Source organism: Hypomesus transpacificus, unplaced genomic scaffold (genome assembly GCF_021917145.1).
Source record: "Hypomesus transpacificus isolate Combined female unplaced genomic scaffold, fHypTra1 scaffold_111, whole genome shotgun sequence".
In the NCBI taxonomy this organism is placed as follows: Eukaryota; Metazoa; Chordata; class Actinopteri; order Osmeriformes; family Osmeridae; genus Hypomesus; species Hypomesus transpacificus.
Window position 1 is genome coordinate 483,296 of NW_025813699.1, and position 23,248 is coordinate 506,543.

General features: G+C 42.7%; 1 protein-coding gene across 6 annotated transcripts in view; it reads left to right on the forward strand.

Moving 5' to 3' along the window:
* Nucleotides 1-23,248, forward strand: part of pam (peptidylglycine alpha-amidating monooxygenase) — a 107,177-nt gene that overhangs the window by 82,597 nt on the left and 1,332 nt on the right. For all 6 annotated transcript variants that reach the window (XM_047050391.1, XM_047050394.1, XM_047050393.1 and 3 more), the window contains 10 exons: nt 2,267-2,396; nt 6,436-6,552; nt 6,730-6,802; nt 7,726-7,936; nt 8,361-8,564; nt 12,406-12,524; nt 13,538-13,634; nt 13,974-14,027; nt 18,094-18,405; nt 18,872-18,931. In XM_047050391.1, coding sequence (XP_046906347.1) covers nt 2,267-2,396; nt 6,436-6,552; nt 6,730-6,802; nt 7,726-7,936; nt 8,361-8,564; nt 12,406-12,524; nt 13,538-13,634; nt 13,974-14,027; nt 18,094-18,405; nt 18,872-18,931 — 1,377 coding nt within the window. The remainder of the gene's footprint in view (nt 1-2,266; nt 2,397-6,435; nt 6,553-6,729; nt 6,803-7,725; nt 7,937-8,360; nt 8,565-12,405; nt 12,525-13,537; nt 13,635-13,973; nt 14,028-18,093; nt 18,406-18,871; nt 18,932-23,248) is intronic.

Sequence of the window (23,248 nt, forward strand, 5' to 3'; positions counted from 1 at the left end):
AGATTTAGCCAAACTACTTAAGATTTAAGATGAGGCCACGGGTGTTCATTATTTCATTTGCTGAAAATTATTGGGCCTCATTCTCGAAAATGTTCTGAAGTTTCTTCACCCTGTTTCTTCACCCTTTACCCTGAACGGTTTTCGGAAAAACAACGTAAGAAAAAGACATCCGCCAAATTCATGAACGCTTGAAAATGTGTTCCTACGCTGCAGAAGTTTTCTAAACTGTGCTCCCCGGGAAGAGTTTTCTTAGGTTGAAAGCGCGTCCTCGTGCTCCTGAATTTGCATACATACACGCCCAGACAGCTCCTTATAAGGGCACGCAACAGCAGTGACGTGTACAGTCAGAATCGACACAATTAGGAAAGCAGCAGGAACGCAAGTTATGTCCAAGCGAAAAGCAACGGTGCAACATCATACCAGTAAGATGAGCAGTGGAATTGTTCTCCACTGGATCTAACTGTGTGCACACTAAGCAAGGTTAATTTGTTCTTACTGTTATTTAAATCCGAGGATGTCTGTTATGGCAATCCGTTTTATCATTTAACCAATGAATTCTTGATATCTGCAATCATATGCATTTTGGATATCAAGAATTCATTGGTTAAATGATAAAACGGCTTGCCATAGTCTAAAGTTGATGTGAACGCAATCACCAACTATTTCTCACAAATTCATTAACACTTCTAACATGGAGTTTTCTTAAATGCGATTCCCCTTTTGTTTTTTTAAGGAATCGCATTTGAGACAACTGGACGATTTACGACTGCTATTTCGAGTTCGGAAAGTCTTCTGAAGTTCAGAACAAATCCCAGATGAGAAAACTTTCATGAATGCCAAATGTTTTCCTAAATCCAATTCAGAAGAAATTCCTTCTTAAATTCTTCCTAACTGCGTTCGAGAATGAGGCCCATTGAATTTATTTGTAATTGTTTAGAACATACTCAAAATCTTGTTATTGTGATTACATGCACCATTACATGTAGTGCCCTCAATTATTATAATGAAAAGGTCAATCTAGTTTTGTTTCACAAGCTAAAGTGTTGCAAGTCATTTTCTTACCAAATTGCTAACATCTGACTCGTGCTTAGCAAAGGTTTTGCCACTTTATAAGTTTGCATTTAGTAATTCAGCTGTTAATTAAATGCATCGTTGGAGTTTATTTTTGAAACAATTGTATATTTGGTTGGAGAATTTTTGCTCTAATGTTTATGCTATAAACCACAATGAAACCGATTTTTTGTTAGTCCCTTCAATCAAATCAAATCTTTTAATTTTTTACACGCAAGCATGTCACAGAGGGCTTCACATACGCCCATAGAACTGCCCTTCAACCAACCTAAACCCTCAAGGAAGACAAGGAAAAACTCCCAACAGGAGAAAAAATTGAAGAAACCTTGGGAGGAGTAATTCAGAGAGGGATCCCCTCCTCCAGAGACTGTTGGTGAGAGAGAGGAGCAGAACACAGGCTAACCATAGTCATACAGTGTCAATAGGTTTTGAAACCAAAATCCAAATTGTTTAACTTTATAGATGTAGGATCAGTGCTCAGACAAACAGTTATGATCATGGGTCTATTACAATACTCTCCATGACCTATTAATCAATATCCCTACACATAGTTTCACCACTCATAGCTTTCTCAACATTTGCCACAAGGCTTTTTGTCTTCTAATGAACTCTGAGATGACAACACCATCACCGCACAGTTCACCCTGAGGGAAGAGATGCAGGAAGATGCACATTAGCAGCTAAATGTCAATTGACTTCTGAATAGCTCATCAATAAGATTCCATGCATACATTTGGGCATACATCCATTAACTCACAGCAAACTTTCTTTGACCTCTGTTATTTTACACTGTCATCTAAGGTGCAATCAGCTTTGCCAGCCACCCATCATATTTGCCATTTTGTTATTGAAACACAATTGCATCGATAGTGGGATTAAATGGTTTCTGAACGGCGAGACAAACTGTTCCTGTTGTGATCATCTGTGTGAGCCAAATCCAAAATGATTAGATGAATTAGCAAGAAAAAAGTGGGTGATAAGAGAGCCAGATGTCATAGCAGTGAGACTGTTATTTTATTTACATTACCCCATGCTAGTGATCGCCTCTGCGATTGCCTCTTTAATTTTACCCATTTCAAACAACCATGTGACTTTTCAAAGCTGACAGCAGAATCTTGACTCACCTCCATTTTGTCTATGTGTGTATGTATGCGTGTATGTGTGTGTGTGCTTGTTTGTTTATGCATGCGTGTAGGGTACCACCTGGAGGAGGTGATGGACTGGCCGGAAAACCCACTACAACTGGGTCAGGTGTCTGGTCTTGCCCTTGACTCAGATAATAACCTTGTCATCTTCCAAAGAGGAGACCACCAATGGGGTGTCAAGTAAGTAACTTAACAAAAGTGGTGTGCCAATGCAAATGTGTTGTTCTGTGAGGGTTACAATATGTCTATTTAGAAAGCGGGTTTGACGGGCAGAAATTACGATTGTAATTAGTAATTCATACAATCGCATATATAGCTTTGTATGAATGTTTTCTCTCTTTCACATCTTGCCATTCTTTAATTGGATGCACATTTAATAGACAGGTGAAAGATAAATCACAAATTTACTTGTCTAGTGTGACCCTAGTGAATGACTCAGACATGAGAAACCACATCAGAGTATTTCAATACTTCTTTGTTGTTTTTCAATGTCAGTCTTACCTCAGGCCTGCTGTATAATGCATTCAGCCCCTGTAATGTAATAATGTCTGTGCAGTGTGAGTCTTTCAGGCTGTGTGTTAATTCTTGGCAACGTTATGCAAATGTTTTTACAGCTTTTTGTTTTGTTCAGAGAAACAAGTTTGAGTCACTAATTTGAACTGACTCCTCCAGCGATCAGTATTTTACCCTGTCATTAGGCCCTGAAAATGTTGTTTTCCCTCTTCCCAGTCAAATTTAGTTAGCTCCCCAGGTCCTTAGGTTAGCATAAATTGTGGTCCATGTGGTCCTATGAATAAGAGAAAGCACTGGTAATATTTCAGAAGAGTAAGGCCTATTATTATTTGCAAAGATTTTTTGTAAAGATGTCTGGCTTGGCATTTCAATACAATTGGTTTGCAACTAGTGTGTGAAAAACATGGTTGGATAGTTGGGTATTCCTATTTGGAAGCTTTTATGAAATATTTAGTGGTGGGCATTGATACATTTTTAAAATGTAGATTAATCTCACTGTAATCTTGGAGTTAATCTAGATTAAAATGGCTCATTTGAATTCTGCCGAAGGTATTCAGAATATGTGTGCTACCCAAATAATGACTAAAAAGGACGGGTTTCGCAAGCCAGGTGGCACATTAGACCAGGGGCTCATCTCCTGTTTCCAAAATGCATTACAAACTCCTTTAGAAAGCTGTTCTACTATGATAATTGATGATGAAAATAAATTATGTTCGATAAGATGTTCTTGTGTTTATTAACTGTTTATTAGATTAGTTAGCTTGGCTGATAGAGCTGTGCTGCCTAAGATAGCTTGCCTCAGTTGCACTCAAACAACAGGTTTCCATTGGGAAGCTTCTTAAAAATACATTTTCCCTGAAGCAAACCAGGCGGCTTCATAGCTGCATCCATGTTAGCACGTCAAGTTTGATGTAATAATTTCATACACAAGGCAAACACACAGGTTCGAAGACTCGTTCTCGCCCCCTACAGTGCAATTCGGCTAGGTATAGATCCACGCTATAATATCCCTTACGGAAAGAAAATATATTTACCAATATATGATTTGAAATACATTTTAATATATTGTAATATATTATTTTCCATTACATTGACCAATATATAATATATGGAAATACATGGGATAATATATTGATGATGAATATATTACTAATATTATAAACTATAATATATATTCATGTAATATATTGCTATATATTGCAGAATATTTCCATATATTGTAATATATGGAACATTAATATATAATATATGTGGTTATATATCCCAAAATATATGCAATTATGTATTCATAAATAACCACCTAATTTATGCCGCTTTATATGGGAAAATGTATGGGTAATATATGTAAAGATATACTGTCACATGTATGCTTCATATATGGTAGAATATATTTTAAATATATGTAAAATTATATGGAAAGATATATTGTACAATGCATGTGTACATATATGAGAACATGCCCATACAATGTACAGACATATATAGTGATATTTACATTAAGTCATTTAGCAGACGATCTTATCTAGTGACTTACAGTAAGTTACAGTAAGTACAGGGACATACCCCGAGGCAAGTAGGGTGAATTGCCTTGCCCAAGGACACAGCTTCATTTTCGCGCTTCCGGGAATCAAACCGGCAACCTTCTGATTAATAGCCTGATTCCCTAACCGCTCAGCCATCTAGAAGGTATTCTAATAAGGTTGTCAACAGCAGTATTTCAAATGGAATCCCGATTCAAACAGTACCACCTGCTAACTGAAAATGTGCCCCCAGATACGTAAATACCGTAAGATTGACATTTATTTACGGAGAAGTGGCTAATTCAAAAGAGGTTTGCTGGAAGCGATCCTTGTCATATATTTCAAATATTTTTCCATAAATCTTACCTATATTTCAAATATATTCCACAATATATTGAACACATATCTGTACATTTATTTCATGTATATCTTTCCATATAATTAGGATTCCCCCGTCAGCAATAGGCTTTAAGGTGACTTCCCCCTGAAGTACCCTGCAAAGTTTCACCTTAATATGTGAAAATATGACTGAATTAGAGCTGTTTGAGCTTCGACCAAATGTGACTATGATTGCCATAGGAGAAACGTCTTATTTTATTATTCAGTAACTGAACACTGCAAAGTCTAGATCTTGGAATGGCTCAATTGGATGAGAGGTTGTTATGGTAACCGAAGGGTTCCAGGTTCAACTCCAGAAATAGGCGTTTTGTTTTTTTTTTTACAAAACAGTTTCTAGTTTTCTAGGTAATCCCGGTGTAACTATCTATTATGTCAATTTTACAATATTTTGCCATTTTCGAGGAATTCACCATTGCTGCTTACAGCTATATTTTTTCCATATAATTCAAATATAATCTACCATATATTAAACATACATGTGACACTATATCTTTACATATATTACCAATACATTTTCCCATATAAATCGGAATACATTATGGTGGTATTTATAGATTTAAAATTGCATATATTTTGGGATATATAAACACATATATTATATATTCATGTTGAATATGTTGCAATTTATGGAAAACGGCAATCATTGCTGTATTCTGCAATATATTGCAATATATTACATGAATATAAATTATAGTTTATAAAATATTAGTAATATATTTATCATCAATATATTATCCCATGTATTTCGGTACAATATAATTATTGAATCCCATATATGGACATATATTGCCTAATATATCACATGATATTTTCCAATATACTGCAATATATTTTCCTTCCGTAAGGGATCAAGGTGAAAGTCATCATAGCTTGCGTAGTATAGACCCAGCTCCCAACCCAACTTTGAGAATAGATTAACGGCAATATTTTTCTTATCGCCTGATAAGAGTCTCACGTTAACGCAGCACTTTAACGCCGATAACGGCCCACCGCTAGAAATATTTCACATCTTAATTTGAAGCCAAGTCATTGATCATACAAATCAGTCCCCTGTAATTTACAAGAGAAGAAACAATATTAACAGTTAACCTTCTGTGCTTTGGAGATTTACTGGTGCTTGCCTACAAGCAGAAGTAAATGAGAGGGGATGGTAATAAGCAAGGTCATTAAGTGAGTCAGGAAGTGTCCTCTATCTATATCATGTATCTGTATGCAATTAGGACTGAATTAGTCGAAGGGGTAAAGTTCAGGTTTTAGAACGACCAATGTCCCTGTAGTATTAGAGTGCTGGATACTCAATACTATCATTTTTTTGTTTGTTTTTTGCGGTTACTCAGGCAAAAGTATTTTATTATGCATAAGGCTCTTTTTCATGTTAGATTGAGGTTCATTGGAAGGCTACTGGTAAAAGTGTCAGAAAACAAAGTCAGCTACACTTTGAAAAGACAGAATGTACAAGACTACATATATTACTGTGCCGACAAGCCCCTAAGCATTTTACACATTAAATACACAACAATTTTGTTGTGTGACTATTTTCCCCTTCAGACTAATCATAAGATCATGACTGTACCTTATTGTTGTCATAGTTATTAGATATTTGCAGTAGTATTGGTTAGCTGTGCCACAAATCTTCTTTTGATTCTGAGGTCCCTGTTACTTTCACAAAAGTGTGAACCTCACACATATCATCATATAAAATGATAAATATCACTCTTTCATCAAAACCTTAGACTTCTTAACATTGTTTGCCTGTGGATAGCAAATTCATGAGTCTTCTGTTGCAGCTCCTTTGACAACCAGGCCAGATACCAACAACGTTCCCTTGGTCCTATCCAACAATCCACCATTCTAGTCATAGATCCTGTCAAGGGCAATGTCCTCAAGGCCTCCGGACGAAACATGTAAGCACAAATGGGGCTTTCCCTGTGTTCTACAGAAGAGAAATGCTGACAAGTCTGAAATCAAACATGGGATTTATTATTATTACACTACAAGTTTCTTTATTTTAAGACACTGTGGGTTAATGTTGTCTTTAATATCGGAAATTAAGGTGAATTTGCTGTTACTACCTTCCACAGATTTTACTTGCCTCATGGAATAACTACAGATGCACATAATAATTACTGGGTGACTGATGTGGCCCTTCATCAGGTAAGTTTCATGTTCATTGGCTGTTTTCATTGGCCTTTATGCCCCAAATGCATTTCCATTATGGAAGTGTTACAGAAGATGTAATGCTTGAAGAGAGAATAACTAACCTAGAACTAGAGGAGTAAGAGGAGCAAAACAGAGCACAGCTGGCAGTTGTAGGTATATGCAGGTTGAAACGCTAGTGCTAGTGCTAAATAAGTATTTAGCTGGTCGGCTCCATGACACCGGGTAAGTAGGGCTTGTGAGACTGCTCACCAAAAGATCAAAGGGGAACCAAGTAGCCTTAACTTTCCTAAACTACGGTTTTTACCATTTTGGTCTAGGGGCTGCCATTGACTCCCTTGAAACAACCGTAATACTAACAATAACAATAGGTTTCCTCCTGACAGAGGAATCCTAATAAGAAAAGGTAGAAATACTTAAGTGCAGCTGCTTTGCTGCTTGGCCACCAAATATATATGAAAGAGAACAATGGTTGTGCTCGCAGAAGGCTTGAGCACACCCAATAATGCCCTTCTAATATGCTAATTTGTACATGTAGTTTGACCCAAGTGCCTTCTTAAAAGTCACAGATATAGATTTTTATTTTATGGATTTTTATTTGGTTATCTTCCTTTTTATCTAAATATATTGAGCTCCATATTTCCATATTTGTCAATAGAGTGTGTAGTTGCCATATATTTCACATTAAACATCCCGTTGGCACTTATTTTGGTTGTTCACCATATGTGCTTCATGTTTTGGCTACTCGCAAGGTTTTTGGGGCTATCTTGTTGTTATTATCAGTGACATGTGCACTTTGTAAAGCTCTCTCTTGGAAGTCGCTCTGGATAAAAGCGTCTGCTAAATGAATACATGTAAATGTAAACAACTTCTGTCTGATATCTGACCTGCCAGACTGTAACATGACTGCGTCCATCCAGGTGTTCAAAGTGGGAAACAAGGGCAAGGACAAGCCCCTGGTGGTTCTGGGTGAAGCCTTTGAACCAGGAAGTGATAAAGAGCACTTCTGCAAGCCCACTGATGTAGCTGTCGATACCATGACCGGAAATGTCTACATATCTGATGGATACTGCAATGCCAGGGTTCTCAAGTTCTCACCAGAGGGCAAATACCTTTCGCACTGGGGAGCAGGTACGCACGCAATAGAGTAAAATGTTTATCACTGGTTTGTCTGCTGGGAAGGACATTTTAAGGCTCGACAACATGCATTTGGGTCAACATACGACAACATTAAGGCTTGACAACATGCATTTGAATTCTTATTGATTTACCTGTGATATTATGCCGATATTTTGTGCTGACAGTTAAAGTTGAGATTTCTTTATTACCTCAAGTACAATGCTTTGTTGTGCAATGTTGAACCTGAATCACTTTCAAGTTCTAAGATGAACTGCACAGCTTGTTCATATTAAGTCATATCTATGTAATTGTAACCATAAAGACTGACCAAATGTATCTACCTACCGACACAAACGGTATCTTTGCACTACTCAATAATTCAAACCCCAAATCCCCACATTAAAGTCCCACTCGTGTCTCTGTCCCTCCCTATCAGGTTCGTCTGACAGACGGAGGAGGCTCCCATTCCGGATCCCCCACAGTCTGGCCTTCCTGCCCGACAGACGGGAGCTGTGTGTGGCTGATCGGGAGAATGGCCGTATTCAGTGCTTTGTAGCTGAATCCGGGGAATTTGTCAAGGAGATCAAGAAGGAAGAATTTGGTGAAGAAGTGTTTGCTATCGCTTACACGCCGGCTCATGGTGAGTCTTTTATGGTTGTATTCAAGGCCAGAAAGATAAATTGGGTGTTTTCTTCTGTCGTCGTCGTCATCTGCCGCTTGTCCGGGGATCGGGTCGCGGGGGCAGCGACCTAAGCAGGGAGGCCCAGACTTCCCTCCCCCCGGCCACTTCCGCCAGCTCTTCCTGGGGGACCCCAAGGCGTTCCCAGGCCAGCTGAGAGACATAGTCCCTCCAGCGTGTCCTGGGTCTTCCCCGGGGCCTCTTCCCAGTGGGACGTGCCCGGAACACCTCACCAGGGAGGCGTCCAGGAGGCATCCTAATCAGATGCCCGAGCCACCTCAGCTGGCTCCTCTCGACGCGGAGGAGCAGCGGTTCTACTCTGAGCCCCTCCCGGATGACCGAGCTTCTCACCCTATCTCTAAGGGAGAGCCCGGACACCCTACGGAGAAAGCTCATTTCGGCCGCTTGTATTCGCGATCTCGTTCTTTCGGTCACTACCCATAGTTCGTGACCATAGGTGAGGGTAGGAACGTAGATCGACTGGTAAATAGAGAGCTTCGCCTTTCGACTCAGCTCCTTCTTCACCACGACGGACCGATGCAGAGCCCGCATCACTGCGGACGCCGCACCGATCCGCCTGTCGACCTCGCGCTCCATTCTTCCCTCACTCGTGAACAAGACCCCGAGATACTTGAACTCCTCCGCTTGGTTCAGGATCTCCTCCCCGACCCGGAGATGGCACTCCACCCTTTTCCGGTCGATTACCATGGCCTCAGATTTGGAGGTGCTGATTCGCATCCCAGCCGCTTCACATTCGGTTGCGAACCGCTCCAGTGAGAGCTGAAGGTCACGGCCCGATGAAGCCAACAGGACCACATCATCCGCAAAAAGCAGCGACCCGATCCTGAGGTCACCAAACCGGACCCCCTCAACACCCTGGCTGCGCCTAGAAATTCTGTCCATATAGGTAATGAACAGAATCGGTGACATAGGGCAGCCCTGGCGGAGTCCAACCCTCACCGGAAACAAGTTCGACTTACTACCGGCAATGCGGACCAAACTCTGGCACCGGTCGTACAGGGACCGGACAGCCCCGATCAGGAAATCCGGTACCCCGTACTCTCGGAGCACCCCCCACATGAGCCCCCGAGGGACACGGTCGAACGCCTTTTCCAAATCCACAAAACATGTGTAGACTGGTTGGGCGAACTCCCATGTACCCTCCAGGACTCCACGGAGGGTATAAAGCTGGTCCACTGTTCCACGGCCAGGACGAAAACCACATTGCTCCTCCTGAATCCGAGGTTCGACAATCCGACGGACCCTCCTCTCCAGGACCCCTGAATAGACTTTCCCAGGGAGGCTGAGGAGTGTGATCCCCCTAAAGTTGGAGCACACCCTCCGGTCCCCCTTTTTAAAGAGGGGAACCACCACCCCGGTCTGCCAGTCCAGAGGCACTGTCCCCGATGTCCACGCGATGTTGCAGAGTCGTGTCAACCAAGACAGCCCTACAACATCCAGAGCCTTAAGGAACTCCGGGCGGACCTCATCCACCCCAGGGGCCCTGCCACCGCGGAGCTTTTCAACCACCTCGGCGACCTCAGCCCCAGAGATAGAAGGGCCCCCCCCGATGTCCCCAGACTCTGCCTCCACGTCGGAAAGCGTGTTGGTGGAATTAAGGAGGTCTTCGAAGTATTCCTTCCACCGATCCAGGACGTCCCCCGTCGAGGTCAGCAGCGCACCATCCCCACCGTATACAGTGTTGACAGAGCACTGCTTCCCCCTCCTGAGCCGCCGGATGGTGGTCCAGAACCTTTTTGAAGCCGTTCGGAAGTCATTCTCCATGGCCTCGCCGAACTCCTCCCATGCCCGGGTTTTTGCCTCCGCGACCGCCAAAGCCGCGTTCCGCTTGGCCTGCCGGTACACATCAGCTGCCTCTGGAGTCCTACCAGCCAATAAAGTCCGATAGGCCTCCTTCTTCAGCTTGACGGCATCCCTCACCTCCGGAGTCCACCACCGGGTCCGAGGGTTACCGCCGCGACATGCACCGACCGCCCTGCGGCCGCAGCTCCGGTCAGCCGCTTCAACAATGGAGGCCCGGAACATGGCCCATTCGGACTCAATGTCCCCGGCCCCCCCCGAGACATGATCGAAGCTCTCCCGGAGGTGGGAGTTGAAGCTCCTTCTGACAGAGGGTTCCGCCAGACGTTCCCAGCAGACCCTCACATTACGTTTGGGCCTGCCAGGCCTGACCGGCGTCCTCCCCCACCATCGAAGCCAACTCACCACCAGGTGGTGATCAGTTGACAGCTCCGCCCCTCTCCTCACCCGAGTGTCCAAGACATGCGGCCCCAAGTCCGATGACACGACTACAAAGTCGATCATCGAACTGAGACCTCGGGTGTCCTGGTGCCAGGTGCACATATGGACACCCTTATGCTTGAACATGGTGTTCGTTATGGACAAACCGTGTCTAGCACAGAAGTCCAACAACAAAACACCACTCGGGTTCAGATCGGGGGGGCCGTTCCTCCCAATCACGCCCCTCCAGGTCTCACTGTCATTGCCCACATGAGCATTGAAGTCCCCCAGGAGGACGAGGGAATCCCCAGGAGGAGCGCTTTCCAGCACCCCCCCCAGAGACTCCAAAAAGGGTGGGTACTCTGAGCTGCCGTTTGGTGCATAAGCACAAACGACAGTGAGGACCCGTCCCCCCACCCGAAGGCGGAGGGAGGCTACCCTCTCGTCCACCGGGGTGAACCCCAATGTACAGGCGCCGAACCGAGGGGAAACCAGTATTCCCACCCCAGCTCGACGCCTCCCACCAAGGGCAACTCCAGAGTGGAAGAGAGTCCAGCCCCTCTCAAGGAGACTGGTTCCGGAGCCCACGCTGTGCGTCGAGGCGAGGCCGACTATATCTAGCCGGAAACTCTCTACCTCGCGCACCAGCTCAGGCTCCTTTCCCGCCAGCGAGGTGACGTTCCACGTCCCTAAAGCTAACTTTTGCAGCCGAGGATCGGACCGCCAAGGCCCCCGCCTTCGGCCGCCGCCCGTCTCACACTGCACCCGACCCCCATGACCCCTCCTGCGGATGGTGAGCCCACTGGAAGAGGGTCCCACGTTGTCTCTTCGGGCTGTGCCCGACCGGGCCCCATGGGAAAAGGCCCGGCCACCAGGCGCTCGCCATCGAGCCCCACCCCCGGGCCTGGCTCCAGGGGGGGGCCCCGGTGACCCGCTTCCGGGCAGGGGCAACTGAGAACCATTGTTGTATTTCTTCATGGTTGGTTTTTTGAGCCACGCTTTGTCTGGTCTTTCACCTGGAACCTGTTTGCCTTGGGTGACCCTACCAGGGGCATGAAGCCCCCGACAACATAGCTTCCAGGATCACTAGGACACGCAAACCCCTCCACCGCGGTAAGGTGGTGACTCAAGGAGGGGCTTTTTCTTCTGGAAGGTCATAATATGGGGAATTTAATTAGATAGCAGTAACATATAACTGTTGTAGCAGACATGATTCTTTGGTGAGGACATTATGGAACAGAGTTGGCTTTATGCTTTGCCTGGGGTTCATGAATATATACAATACGCATCCCAGTTGCAAAGTCCCAAAAATCTCAGCAGCCATTGATCTCAGTTGACATGTTTTAATAAAAAAAAACAAAAGACTTCTTACAAAAATAACACATTTGTATTATCAGTACAATATTGTATTTATTGAGGGGGTAATCACGTGGGCCTCATTAAAATGTAAGCTTTTGTGATGAGGCTTTTATCTTGTGCAGCTGCCTCATGTTCATGGAGGGTTGAAAACAAAATCCATATTCATGATATATATATGTCTGATGTGAATGTGTGTATCCAGGTGGTCTGATTTATGCTGTGAATGGGGAATCACCATATGGACGCTCAGCTCCTCTCAGCGGTTTTGTGATAAACTATTCATCCAAAGAGATCCTGGACACATACAGCCCAGACTCTCAGGTAGGTTATTCAAAACCAATCTGACTGGAAATGACTATCAAGCGCACCAAGAGACATGATGCTTCATTTGATCAATCACTCATTTAGCTGTTTACACACTACTGTATCACAAAATCAACTGTGGCAAGGAGGGGTATTATACGGTGGCCCTGAAGTGCAAAACACACCCACTAATACGAGTACATCCCCCAAATGAACACACTCCTCCTAATATGAGAAATCTTCCCCCTATATATGAACACACACACATTCCCAGAGTATGAACACACTCCCCCCGAATACGAGTAAACTCAACCCAAATAGGATGAAATGCTCCCTTTAATGCTACTCCCCCCAAATACAAAGGCACACTCCCCCAAATGTGAAACGATGAAAGGGTAAGGTACAACACTTTCATTGCAGTGCCGATATTTGTTACAGTCTAACAAATCTAATAAAGATTGTTATTGTAAGTGCAGTAATAGATGCTTAGTTAAAAGTTCCAGTGCTGTTGAGAAATAAAGCTTCATCTGTGTCTAATTGCATCAGTTATCAGTACAATTATGGGACTGTGAGATGATGACTGTGAGGTGACGTGCAAGGTCTCATCCTCTGTTTGCCAACCATATCTATCCATGTTGATAAAAGCAGCTACCTTATTGGTGTAGAACGATCACGTGTCGAACCGTGCACCAAAATCCTATTACGTGCTGAAAAACTAGACGCATCGACAATCGACTGGAATTTTAGCGACAAACTTTTTTCTGGTAGCTTAGCACAACTCGCTCTTTTTTATAAGCTAAAGATTGTGTAGAAGCTACACTGTGGAGTGGGAATCATTTTCTAAAAGACTTTTCGTGGTTCACCTTGCAGCCTAACAATCCATCTATGATTCCAGAAACTCTTCTTTAGCTTGTGAAGCCGTTTTAACCTGAGCTGTGATTTAATTGTATTTATGTGTTATATTTTTTGTGGATTGTATGCTAACATTTGTTGAACACAAATTATTTTACAATTTTGTTCTGAATTTTCAGGAGTTTAAGATGCCTCATGATATAGTTGTGAACAAAGACGGTGCTGTCTTTGTTGGTGATGCAGCCTCAGACTCAGTAATAAAGTTTACTTCTGAAAGTAAGTGGCGTGCAAGCAGTAATGTGCAAATCATTTTCGTTCCAATTGAATTGAGTCACTCATTAAATAAGTTTAATTACATTCAGCTGTAATAATACCAAATAAGAGCAGTCAATGTCGTTACCCCCCCCCTCCCCCCCCATCATAACCTTTTTGCATATTTGTTTCTCGTGTATATTCAAGAAAAGGCTTTGTCCCGTTCTAAAACTGATTGATTAATTTATCTTGCCTGGAATTTAAAATGAAAATGAATTACCTAGTTCAAATCATTAATCATTGCAAATCTAATATATCCTGCCTGAGTAACAAGGATAGGCCTTTTCTTTGTTTTTGTTTCAGAAGCTGAACATCGTTCTGTTAAGAAAGGTGGAATCGAAGTACAAGAAATAGAAGGTGCATTTTACATTTTATGAATATTTTATATTTAAACTTTTGGGGGATTTTGATTGTAGAACATATTCCTTACAGGGCAGCATTTTACTCATCACATTGATTGCCTAAGAAGGCCATTGTGTAGTCTTCAGTTATATCATCAGAAATTAACTGAGTGGGATTGGCTAACTTCTAGTGAGGATATTTGTTTTAGTTAATGGCATACTTTAGTAGTAGGTCTTACGGGACGTTCACACTGCAGCGACGCTATGCGAGCGACATGTTTTCCATTCATTTTCAATGGAGCCAAGCGAATCGCTTGCGTGGTGCATTGTGGGTAGCGACGCGATTCGAGTTGAGACTTTCTCAACTTTATGCAAATGAGGAGCGATTTTTGCTAGCGATGGCCAATCGGAGTGTTTTCTTGTTTCTCGTCACGCAGCAACCATGGTAAACATTTCTAGTTTTCAGCTTCAAGATGGAGGAGAAACTAATCGTCTGTGTGGCTGCGTACCCAGTCCTGTCGATACTTCTCTGTTTTTGTACAGAGACATTAACAAAAAGAATGATGCATGGTGCAGGGTTGCCGACGTTGTCGGTGCTCCTGGTGGGTTTTTTGTACTTTGAAATTTAGTCTTGTCACATTACGTAACTTTGTTCTGTGGTAAGTAGCTAGCCCGGCTGGGACTCCCTAGTCGTATCGATTAGCAGACTTCGAGTACACTAATATAGTGAAACGTTTTTACACATGTCAACGTGTATGTGTATTAAACAGTTTTGAGTTGTAGAGCTGTTTTTGATTGATATTGCGAGTATGTAAATCCAAGTCTGCACACTTTGCCATGACGTTATATGCACTACAACATTGACTTTTAGAGAACTACAATTCTGCATGAATCTGTCTGACACGCCCCTGAGCGTGGTGCACTGTGGGATGGCGAGCAATGGCAAGTGATTCGCGTCGCTGCAGTGTGAACGCACCGTTAAAGATATTTGAAGACCTGACTTGGTCTGCTTGAAGATAAACTACTGCAATCACAGGACTTTAGATTGTGACCTAAAGGTCATATTTTGCGACAATCTTTTGAGACTGTGCAAGTATTTTTACTTGTATTACTACTCGCACATGTGCAAACTGCAAATTATTATTATATTTTTTCTTTTTCGAAAAAGATTACGAAAACAACCAAAATTAAACCTGGCATTTCAGACGTACTCTGAAATTGTTTGACATAAACAACCTTTACCTATGATTTTAATATAATTGTAAATCACAAAATGGATTAAACAAAATGAACCAATTTTACTTAATAATTTATTAATTCAGGGGGTTCCAGGGGCCTACTATTCCTCTTGCTCAATGTGAGATGGGTTGTCCTTGTCCATGAGGTTTGGTCTTCGCATCGAACCAGCTGGCTAAAAGCAGAAATCCCATATCTCTTGAAATGCCCGGCTTGACTTTTTTGGTGTAAAACTTTTGTTGTACAATTGACCAAACTGTAAAATTATGAACTTTGTGACATGACATGATCAAGAAAGACACATGGCTGCCGCCTAGTAAGACAATGCGGTCTATCTGGGGACACACTCATTCAAATTTCCAGACTTTCATGACCCAAATCAAAATCTGATGTGACAGATCGATGGGGAATTGCTTTATCTCGTAAATGCTGACGTCCTCGACCTTTTAGTCTTATTAAATTTAACTTTTTGCATTATCCGTGTCATTCTTTAGCTGTTATAAAGGCTATCTTCCCGGTTTTCTGCCACCTAGATGCGCGCACATCTGTTCGTGTTGGCGTTGCAAGCTTTTTTTAACCATGTCGGGTGTGGTAGTTGGCAGCTGTACTCCGCAATTTCACTCACCAAAAGGCGGAGCATCGGACACAATTTAGTCGCCATTCCAAAAATCTACACGCCATTGGCGCTTTGCGGGTGCCATTTTCGAGACCTGTTTGCACTTGCACAAATGCGCCTGTGAGGAGTTGGATGGGAGGTTGGCCAACTTCTCCCTTTTGACACACAGCTTTGTGCGTCGTTTATTCAAATAAGCCTACAAAGACAAGACTTTTTGAACAGAAAACAAAGCTAGCTACCCACAAAGTAGCCTATACCCAGGGTTGCCAGGTCCAGCAAAGATTTCCAGCCCCAAAATCAGCTCAAAACCAGCCCCAAATGCCTGAACATTTTGTAATTTTCTTCTTGTGCCCCTAACATTTTCAGTTAGGGGTTACAGTGCTCCTAGTAATTTATTTTTGTCTGGAGCCCTGAATTATCTTTTAATATAAAAGGGAAACTTGTTGCTCAGACTTCCGGTCTTTGTTAGAATTGTTTAGGTCAGCAGTGTGGCTATTCATTTTAAATAACCACAGAAGCTCTGTGTGTAGAGCTATATTTTAAAAATGTTCTGAGAGTCTATCAATATTAGAGTTTTTATTTCCTGGAGTTAAAGCTGTGCTAGATTAAGGACTTTCAGTATTTGGGGCAAAAAATATGTTGAAAATTAGGGTGGGGGAAAAAATCGATTCACATTTGAATCACGATTCAGTCTTTGTTTTTTAGTTTTGTTTTTATTAAAAATCGCAAAAAATCTATTTACATTTACATTTATGCATTTAGCAGACGCTTTTATCCAAAGCGACTTCCAAGAGAGAGCTTTACAAAAGAGCATAGGTCACTGATCATAACAACGAGGTAGTCCCAAACATTGCAAGCAGCCAAAACATGAAGCATACATTGTGGAAAACTAAACAAGTGCCAAAAGGGAAGACCCATAAGAGCATGTAGTTGCATGCAACTACATGTATACAAGTTTTCAAATTAAAACAACATGAACCACAAAAAGTGCAAATTAAAACAACATGAACCATAAAAAGTGCAGGACTGTACCTGTGGAAGAACAATCAATAGTAAAATATTTCACAGCGAGTACAAGACTTAACTTTGTTATAACTAACCTACAAGAGCAACAAGTCACTCAATAAGAGTCATTGTGATCCTGGAGGAAACTAGCAACAGGTCTAGCCAAGCATTCCTAAGTGCCGTTGTACTCCCGGAACAAGTGTGTCTTGAGCCTTTTCTTGAAGGTGGGGAGACAGTCGGTGTCCCTGATGGAGGTGGGGAGCTGGTTCCACCATTGGGGGGCCAGGCAGGAGAAGAGCTTGTGTTGGGACCTGGCAGTCTTGAGCGGTGGGACCACCAGGCGGTTGTCTGAGGAAGACCGTAGGTGTCGGGTGGGGGTGTAAGGTTGTAGGAGAGACTTGATGTAGTCGCGTTCACTGCTCGGAAGGTCAGTACCAGGGTCTTGAATCTGATACGGGCGTTGATGGGTAGCCAGTGGAGAGAGATGAGGAGCGGGGTAACATGGGAGCGTCTGGGTAGATTGTAGACCAGGCGGGCCGCTGCGTTCTGAATCCTCTGAAGAGGGCGGGTTGCACATAATGGGAGACCAGCGAGCAGCGAGTTGCAGTAGTCCAACTTGGAGAGGACCATTGCTTGGACTAGCAGCTGGGTGGAGTGCTCAGACAGGTATCTCCTGATCTTCCGGATGTTGTAGAGGGTGAATCTACAAGACCGGGAGACTGCGGCAATGTGGGCCGTGAGGGAGAGCTCGTCATCCATGGTAACCCCAAGGTTCCTGGCAGAGGACGAAGGGGTCACCGTCGCAGATCCCAGGGTGATTGACAGATCATGGGAGATGGAGGGTTTAGCCGGGATGATGAGAAGTTCTGTTTTGGCGAGGTTCAGCTGGAGGTGGTGCCCGGTCATCCAGGCAGAGATGTCTGCGAGGCAGGCCTCAATCCTAGCTGAGATCCCCGGATCAGTCGGGGGGAACGACAGGTACAGCTGCGTGTCGTCAGCGTAGCAGTTCAGTATTTGTGACCCCAATCGATTTGTGACCCCAAGAATCGAATCGTGAGGTACTATAAGAGTCCCACACTTAGTTAATACCTCAAGATTTCAAGCAGAACTAATGCAATGTTTCAACAAAAAAATTCTAGTAACATTTACATGTGAACTTTAATTCTCATGTCACAATCAATTATAGTAAACTTACCATCCACATCATAAATACACCTCTCTATAGAAACGGAGACCTTCGTCCAGACCAACCTGAAGCCTGTACACACGGTGTCCTTTCATGTGGCAGTGGCCAGTCAACAGAAGCCCCCAGAGGTCCTCACCCAGGAACACCACCATGCCCCTGAGTCACCTCCACCCCCCAAATCCCAGCAGCAGCAGACCCATGAGGAGGATAAGCAGAAGGTCAAGACCATAGCCAAACAGAGTGCCCGGGGAGTGTCCCCGGCTGTCATTAGCACCCTCCTGCTCATCCCAGTGGTGGTGGTCATCTCCATTGGGCTGTTTATCCGCTGGAGGAAGAGCAGGATGTATGGAGGTACGCAAATTGACCCAATGCAGCTGCTTCTTCATATAGCTGTGATGACTACTGCCTTGAGTAATAAAGGGTCTTTGTTGGTAAAGTGTTTGTACACACTCTAACTCTTTACACTGTATTCGAAGTGTATGGTGACTTAAATATTTTGATGGCTTGGTACAGACTGCAGCTCAAGAGGTTCGCAGTTTTGAATCCCTCCCCCACATGTACTTTGCCTTGGATAAAAGTGACTGGTAAATAGTAATGCGTTCATTTAGCACAGTTGTGTGTTTAAACCCGACGATGCAATAAAGAGGTATGGGGGGTAGTAGTTGCTATAAATCTGTTGGTCAATTCTGTCTTTAGGTATAAACACTTGAAAATGCAACAACAGCTAAACAAGATTCAAGTGTTTTAACCAATACTTGCTGGGCTTTATGTCAATGGGATGGAATTATGAAATTGGAATCCTCTTCTTTTCTCACAGATGGGTGTGAGGTGAAACTGGAACCCAACTCTGCTGGAGGAATCTTGGGAAAACTCAGAGGTGTGTGGTTACAGTATGTGCAGCATGTTGGATGCATGTTACCACTTAGTCCCTTAATTAACTACCGTACCTGACTAGCAAGATAAATAAATAATTGTAAAAAGGTTTATGGATTTCCCAGGAGGGTGAGAAAAAAAAAATCTGATTTATAAAACCGTGCTTACGCACACCGGTAAGCATTGTTCCCTTTATAAATCACAGATTGCCCACGATTGTGCGTACATGAATCAGCAATTTACCCCGCCCTGAACACGCACGAATGAATGCTAATCCAGTATATTAATGGCCCTGGCATGCGATTGTTCTACATTACGTTAAATCATGGCGTCAGGAGGGAAAAGAACGAAAAGGCGCAACTTCTCAGACACTGACATTGAAATACTTGTAGGCCAGAGGGAGTAGCAAAAAAACACATAAGCCTATTTGGTGGCCACAGCAGCGGGATCACAAATAAATAAAAAAGCAATGTGAGGTAACAATTTGAAAATAAATGCGTAAACACATGTTTCTTCCTGCCGGTTTTGTTATGAATAGTATTAAAGTTTGGACTGATAACGAGGACGTAGTGTAGCAATTGCACGGGAGCTTAACGGCTGTATTTCCAGTTTTGGACAAATGATGATATATGCACAATATTAAAGAAATATATTTAGCTATAGGCTACACTGTGTTTTTCAGTTATGTAAAGTCGGATATGTGATGTTATCCTGTATTCCATGCAGTTGGGGCATCTCCCCCTCCTGCACTCACGTAGTGGACAATCCAATGGTGAAACAGCGCTGACAGTAGCGGAGTGGGGGCGGGGGCGCCCCGCGATCTTGATTTATTTTATTTTTTTCATAATTTCTCTTTGGCAACAAAACGTTGATTGTATCCATGGTAGTCAAGTTGACTAAATATAGTTTTTCTATATAGTTGTGTGCAAATATATCAGATTCCTTCTTTGTAGCTGAGATTATGATTGTGGCGCAGTGTTCCTGGGCTAGTTGTATGAACAAGGATTATCGTGATCATCAGGTGGTTTTAGTGTCTCATTCATTCCTGTTACTCCATCAAGCACGGGGATTAACTAAAATACAATTTTAAAAAGTTCGGAAAGTTAGAGCGCTTGCGGAGTTCTATTCGGAATATCTGTCTAAGGCCGATGATGTGGTTGATGAATTTGTTACACTTCGTACAATGTACCGTGAGGTGAGCATGGAAAAACTAAACACAAAATGAGAAACACAACATTTCTCATTGACAACGACATGGACCGTGCTTTCCCAACCTTGCCATTCTTTTAGGTACTTGACAATTCCGATAAGCAGTGCTAAGGCAGAGAGGACTTTCAGCCATCTGAAGTTGATAAATAATGTGTTTGTATTTTGACCTGTGTGTAGGCTATGAGTTTGCTGGTTTTGAGAGATGCACAATACATGTCAGTTCGGAAAAGAAAATGATTATATTCTTGGGGAATTTTAGTTCAATCGTAGCATACCTGTAGGTGGTCAACTGCAGTGCGCGTCATGTGTGTGTTGCACACTCATTTTTTTCATTGGGGCTTGTTTCGCGTGCAGCTTGCCCAAATTGTTGCTGAAAGAATTGTTATATAGGCCTATGTTTGTTTATTATTGGTTGTCACGCTTTGGTTGACTATAGGCTACTTTCTTTAACTTTAACTAATTTTGGGGGGCTTATGACCTCTTATCGTTGAATTTGAATATAGTGTATTTGGTAAATGGACAGATCATTAAACCCATGTTATGCATGGATTTGTGTAGGCCTACTGTGTGAAAGATTCTAATGAATGCTAAATGCGAGGCTAGTGGCCTAAGCCTAAATTTTGTTCGCACATTAGGGGCTATGATGACTGAACACATTTATTAGATAGGCTTATATGTGCTGTTCACAATAGAGGTTGCCATTGGTTACTTTTTATTGTTATATTTTATTGCGCTGCAAACTGTTAATAACAGGGGGGCCCCCAATCAGTTTCCGCCCCCCCTAAGACACAACCCTTGCTCCGCCCCTGAGCGCTGAATTTTGATGGTACAAGGTGTTTATGGAACAATTATCACTCGATACAAGTGCAAATAACACTGCTGGATGTAATGTTCATGATGATGATGAAATGGAGTAAAACAAACGTTTGCGCTAAACAAAATATATAAATATTACGAGTAATCGTTTGTCCCACATTTACTTTCTGCAGTTTGACTACAGTACGGTCATCTGTGTCGCCAATTCCCACTGTCTCCAAGATGTGCGTAGGCCTACGGATGGGTCAGAGTTTGCGTGGAGGACCGTACATTCTCCCATCAAGTTTGTTTTTTATAAATCACAACCTTTGCGTGGGAAGTGGCGTACACACATTTTCAGCCCCGTTTTGTGCGTACGTAACGTTTATAAATGAGACCCCAGATGCTAACTCTACCGGAATACAAAAAAAGCACAAACTTTCTATATATTTTAATCTATTGTCTATCCGCGTTGATGTCCAACCATGTAAATATTATAGCATACTATCCTTATCAAAGAGAATCACAATACAATCACCAACATACATCTAGCCATCTTAATAAAAAAGAATGTTCTACACCAGCACCCACAAGTAATTGGAGCTAATGTATGTTACCTCATGCCAATATGACTTAATGAAGCTTCTGCACCAATGGTGAACCACAGACCTGTGGGCACTGCCTCCCAAGGGTCACAGCTTGTCTGTCAACACAGCATCACTGGCTATCCCCATGTGAGAAGGAAGATTAAGGAGTAGTTGTCAGGCTACAGGTAACATCGGAGGAATAAGTACAGTGACAAAGTGTTTGACAACCAGCTGAGCCACAGAATACATTAACAGATAATAAGGCAATAGCTGATCTACTGATTTTGTTTAACACAATCACATACAAAATCCCAGATTTCTCCCACAACACGTACATCCACCTGTCTGAAATCTCTTGGTTGACCACTAACAAAACACTATATAGGAATCTTTGGCCTTTTTCGCGGTTGTCTCTGGCCATTATTGTACCATTAAGAAGACATGATTAGAAACCTGGATGAGTCCTAAGAGTCTATTCCTCCAGCATAATTGTCCGACTCCCTTATAAAAACACCAACTGCCAACTGCTTAGGACGAGGTGAAGGAGCCAGACTGCATTAACAGACTTCTTTCTTGACCCCTGGAGCTCACCTCTATAGTGATGGACAGATGGACAGAACAGGTGGAGGGAGAGAGAGATTCACTCCTGCATTCCTTCCCTGAAGGGAATTTTCCCTTGGTATGAGTCCAGTTTGTTCTCCGTCAGACAACACAGCACAATTAATTGTCATGCAGAGATCGCCATCTGCTGGTGAATAATATGCAAATATAACTTCATTTTAGCATAGCAATGATAGATTTGGGTTCATTTTACAAGCAATCCAAGCCATCCCGAAAGTGAGATTAAAGTGATTTAAGATGAGAGAACACACACTAAGGCAAAGCTATGCAGCTCATGGAGGGAGACCTGTCAAAAGTTACTCTGGTTTCAAGCACATTCGCAGGCCGGTGTCGTTTACACTCAAACATAAAGATTGAGACATGGCTTTGAATTCCTATTTGGGCATCTTCTGTTCTCTTCTTTCTTCCTTCTGTCTTCCTTGCTCCATGTACAAAACAGTTAACACAAGCTCCCCTCCAAATTCCTAGAACATTGAATCAGCTATCAGAATCAGCAATGCAAGTGATCAATAATCAGAATCAGAAGGCATTAGTTAATAATATTAGAATTCCTCAAACCCCTGTGCATGAAATGTGCATTCAGAAACACCGAGATCCAGGCCGTGAATTAAGAGTATAATCTAGAGCTGTCAAACGATTAAAATATTTAATCGCGATTAATCGCATTAATGTCATAGTTAACTTGCGATTAATCTCAATTAATCGCACATTTGTATCTATTTTAAATGTCCCTTGATTTCTTTTTCATCCATTCTTTTTTCAAATTGTAATGCTCTTATCGACATGGAAAAGTGGTTCGGATTGCTTAGTGCAAATGTTTTTTTTTTTATTGAAAACAACATTGCAATCGCCTGGCTTTGACGAGCAGGCGGAGAATTCGCATCAGCTGTGTGCTTGGCTGTGTGCCATCAAAATTATATTTTCGACTCCAAGACGTGCTGCGATGATAGCTCATTCCCTCCGGCTCAGTTCACAACGACAGAACACACTGATCACTTTGGTCTTGTCAATGGAACCATTTGGCAACCTTTTAAAAGTAAACTTTCCATTCAGAATCTTATTGGCATCCATTTCGGCGTCTGGCGCTGGCAATCAACTCAAAACATAAT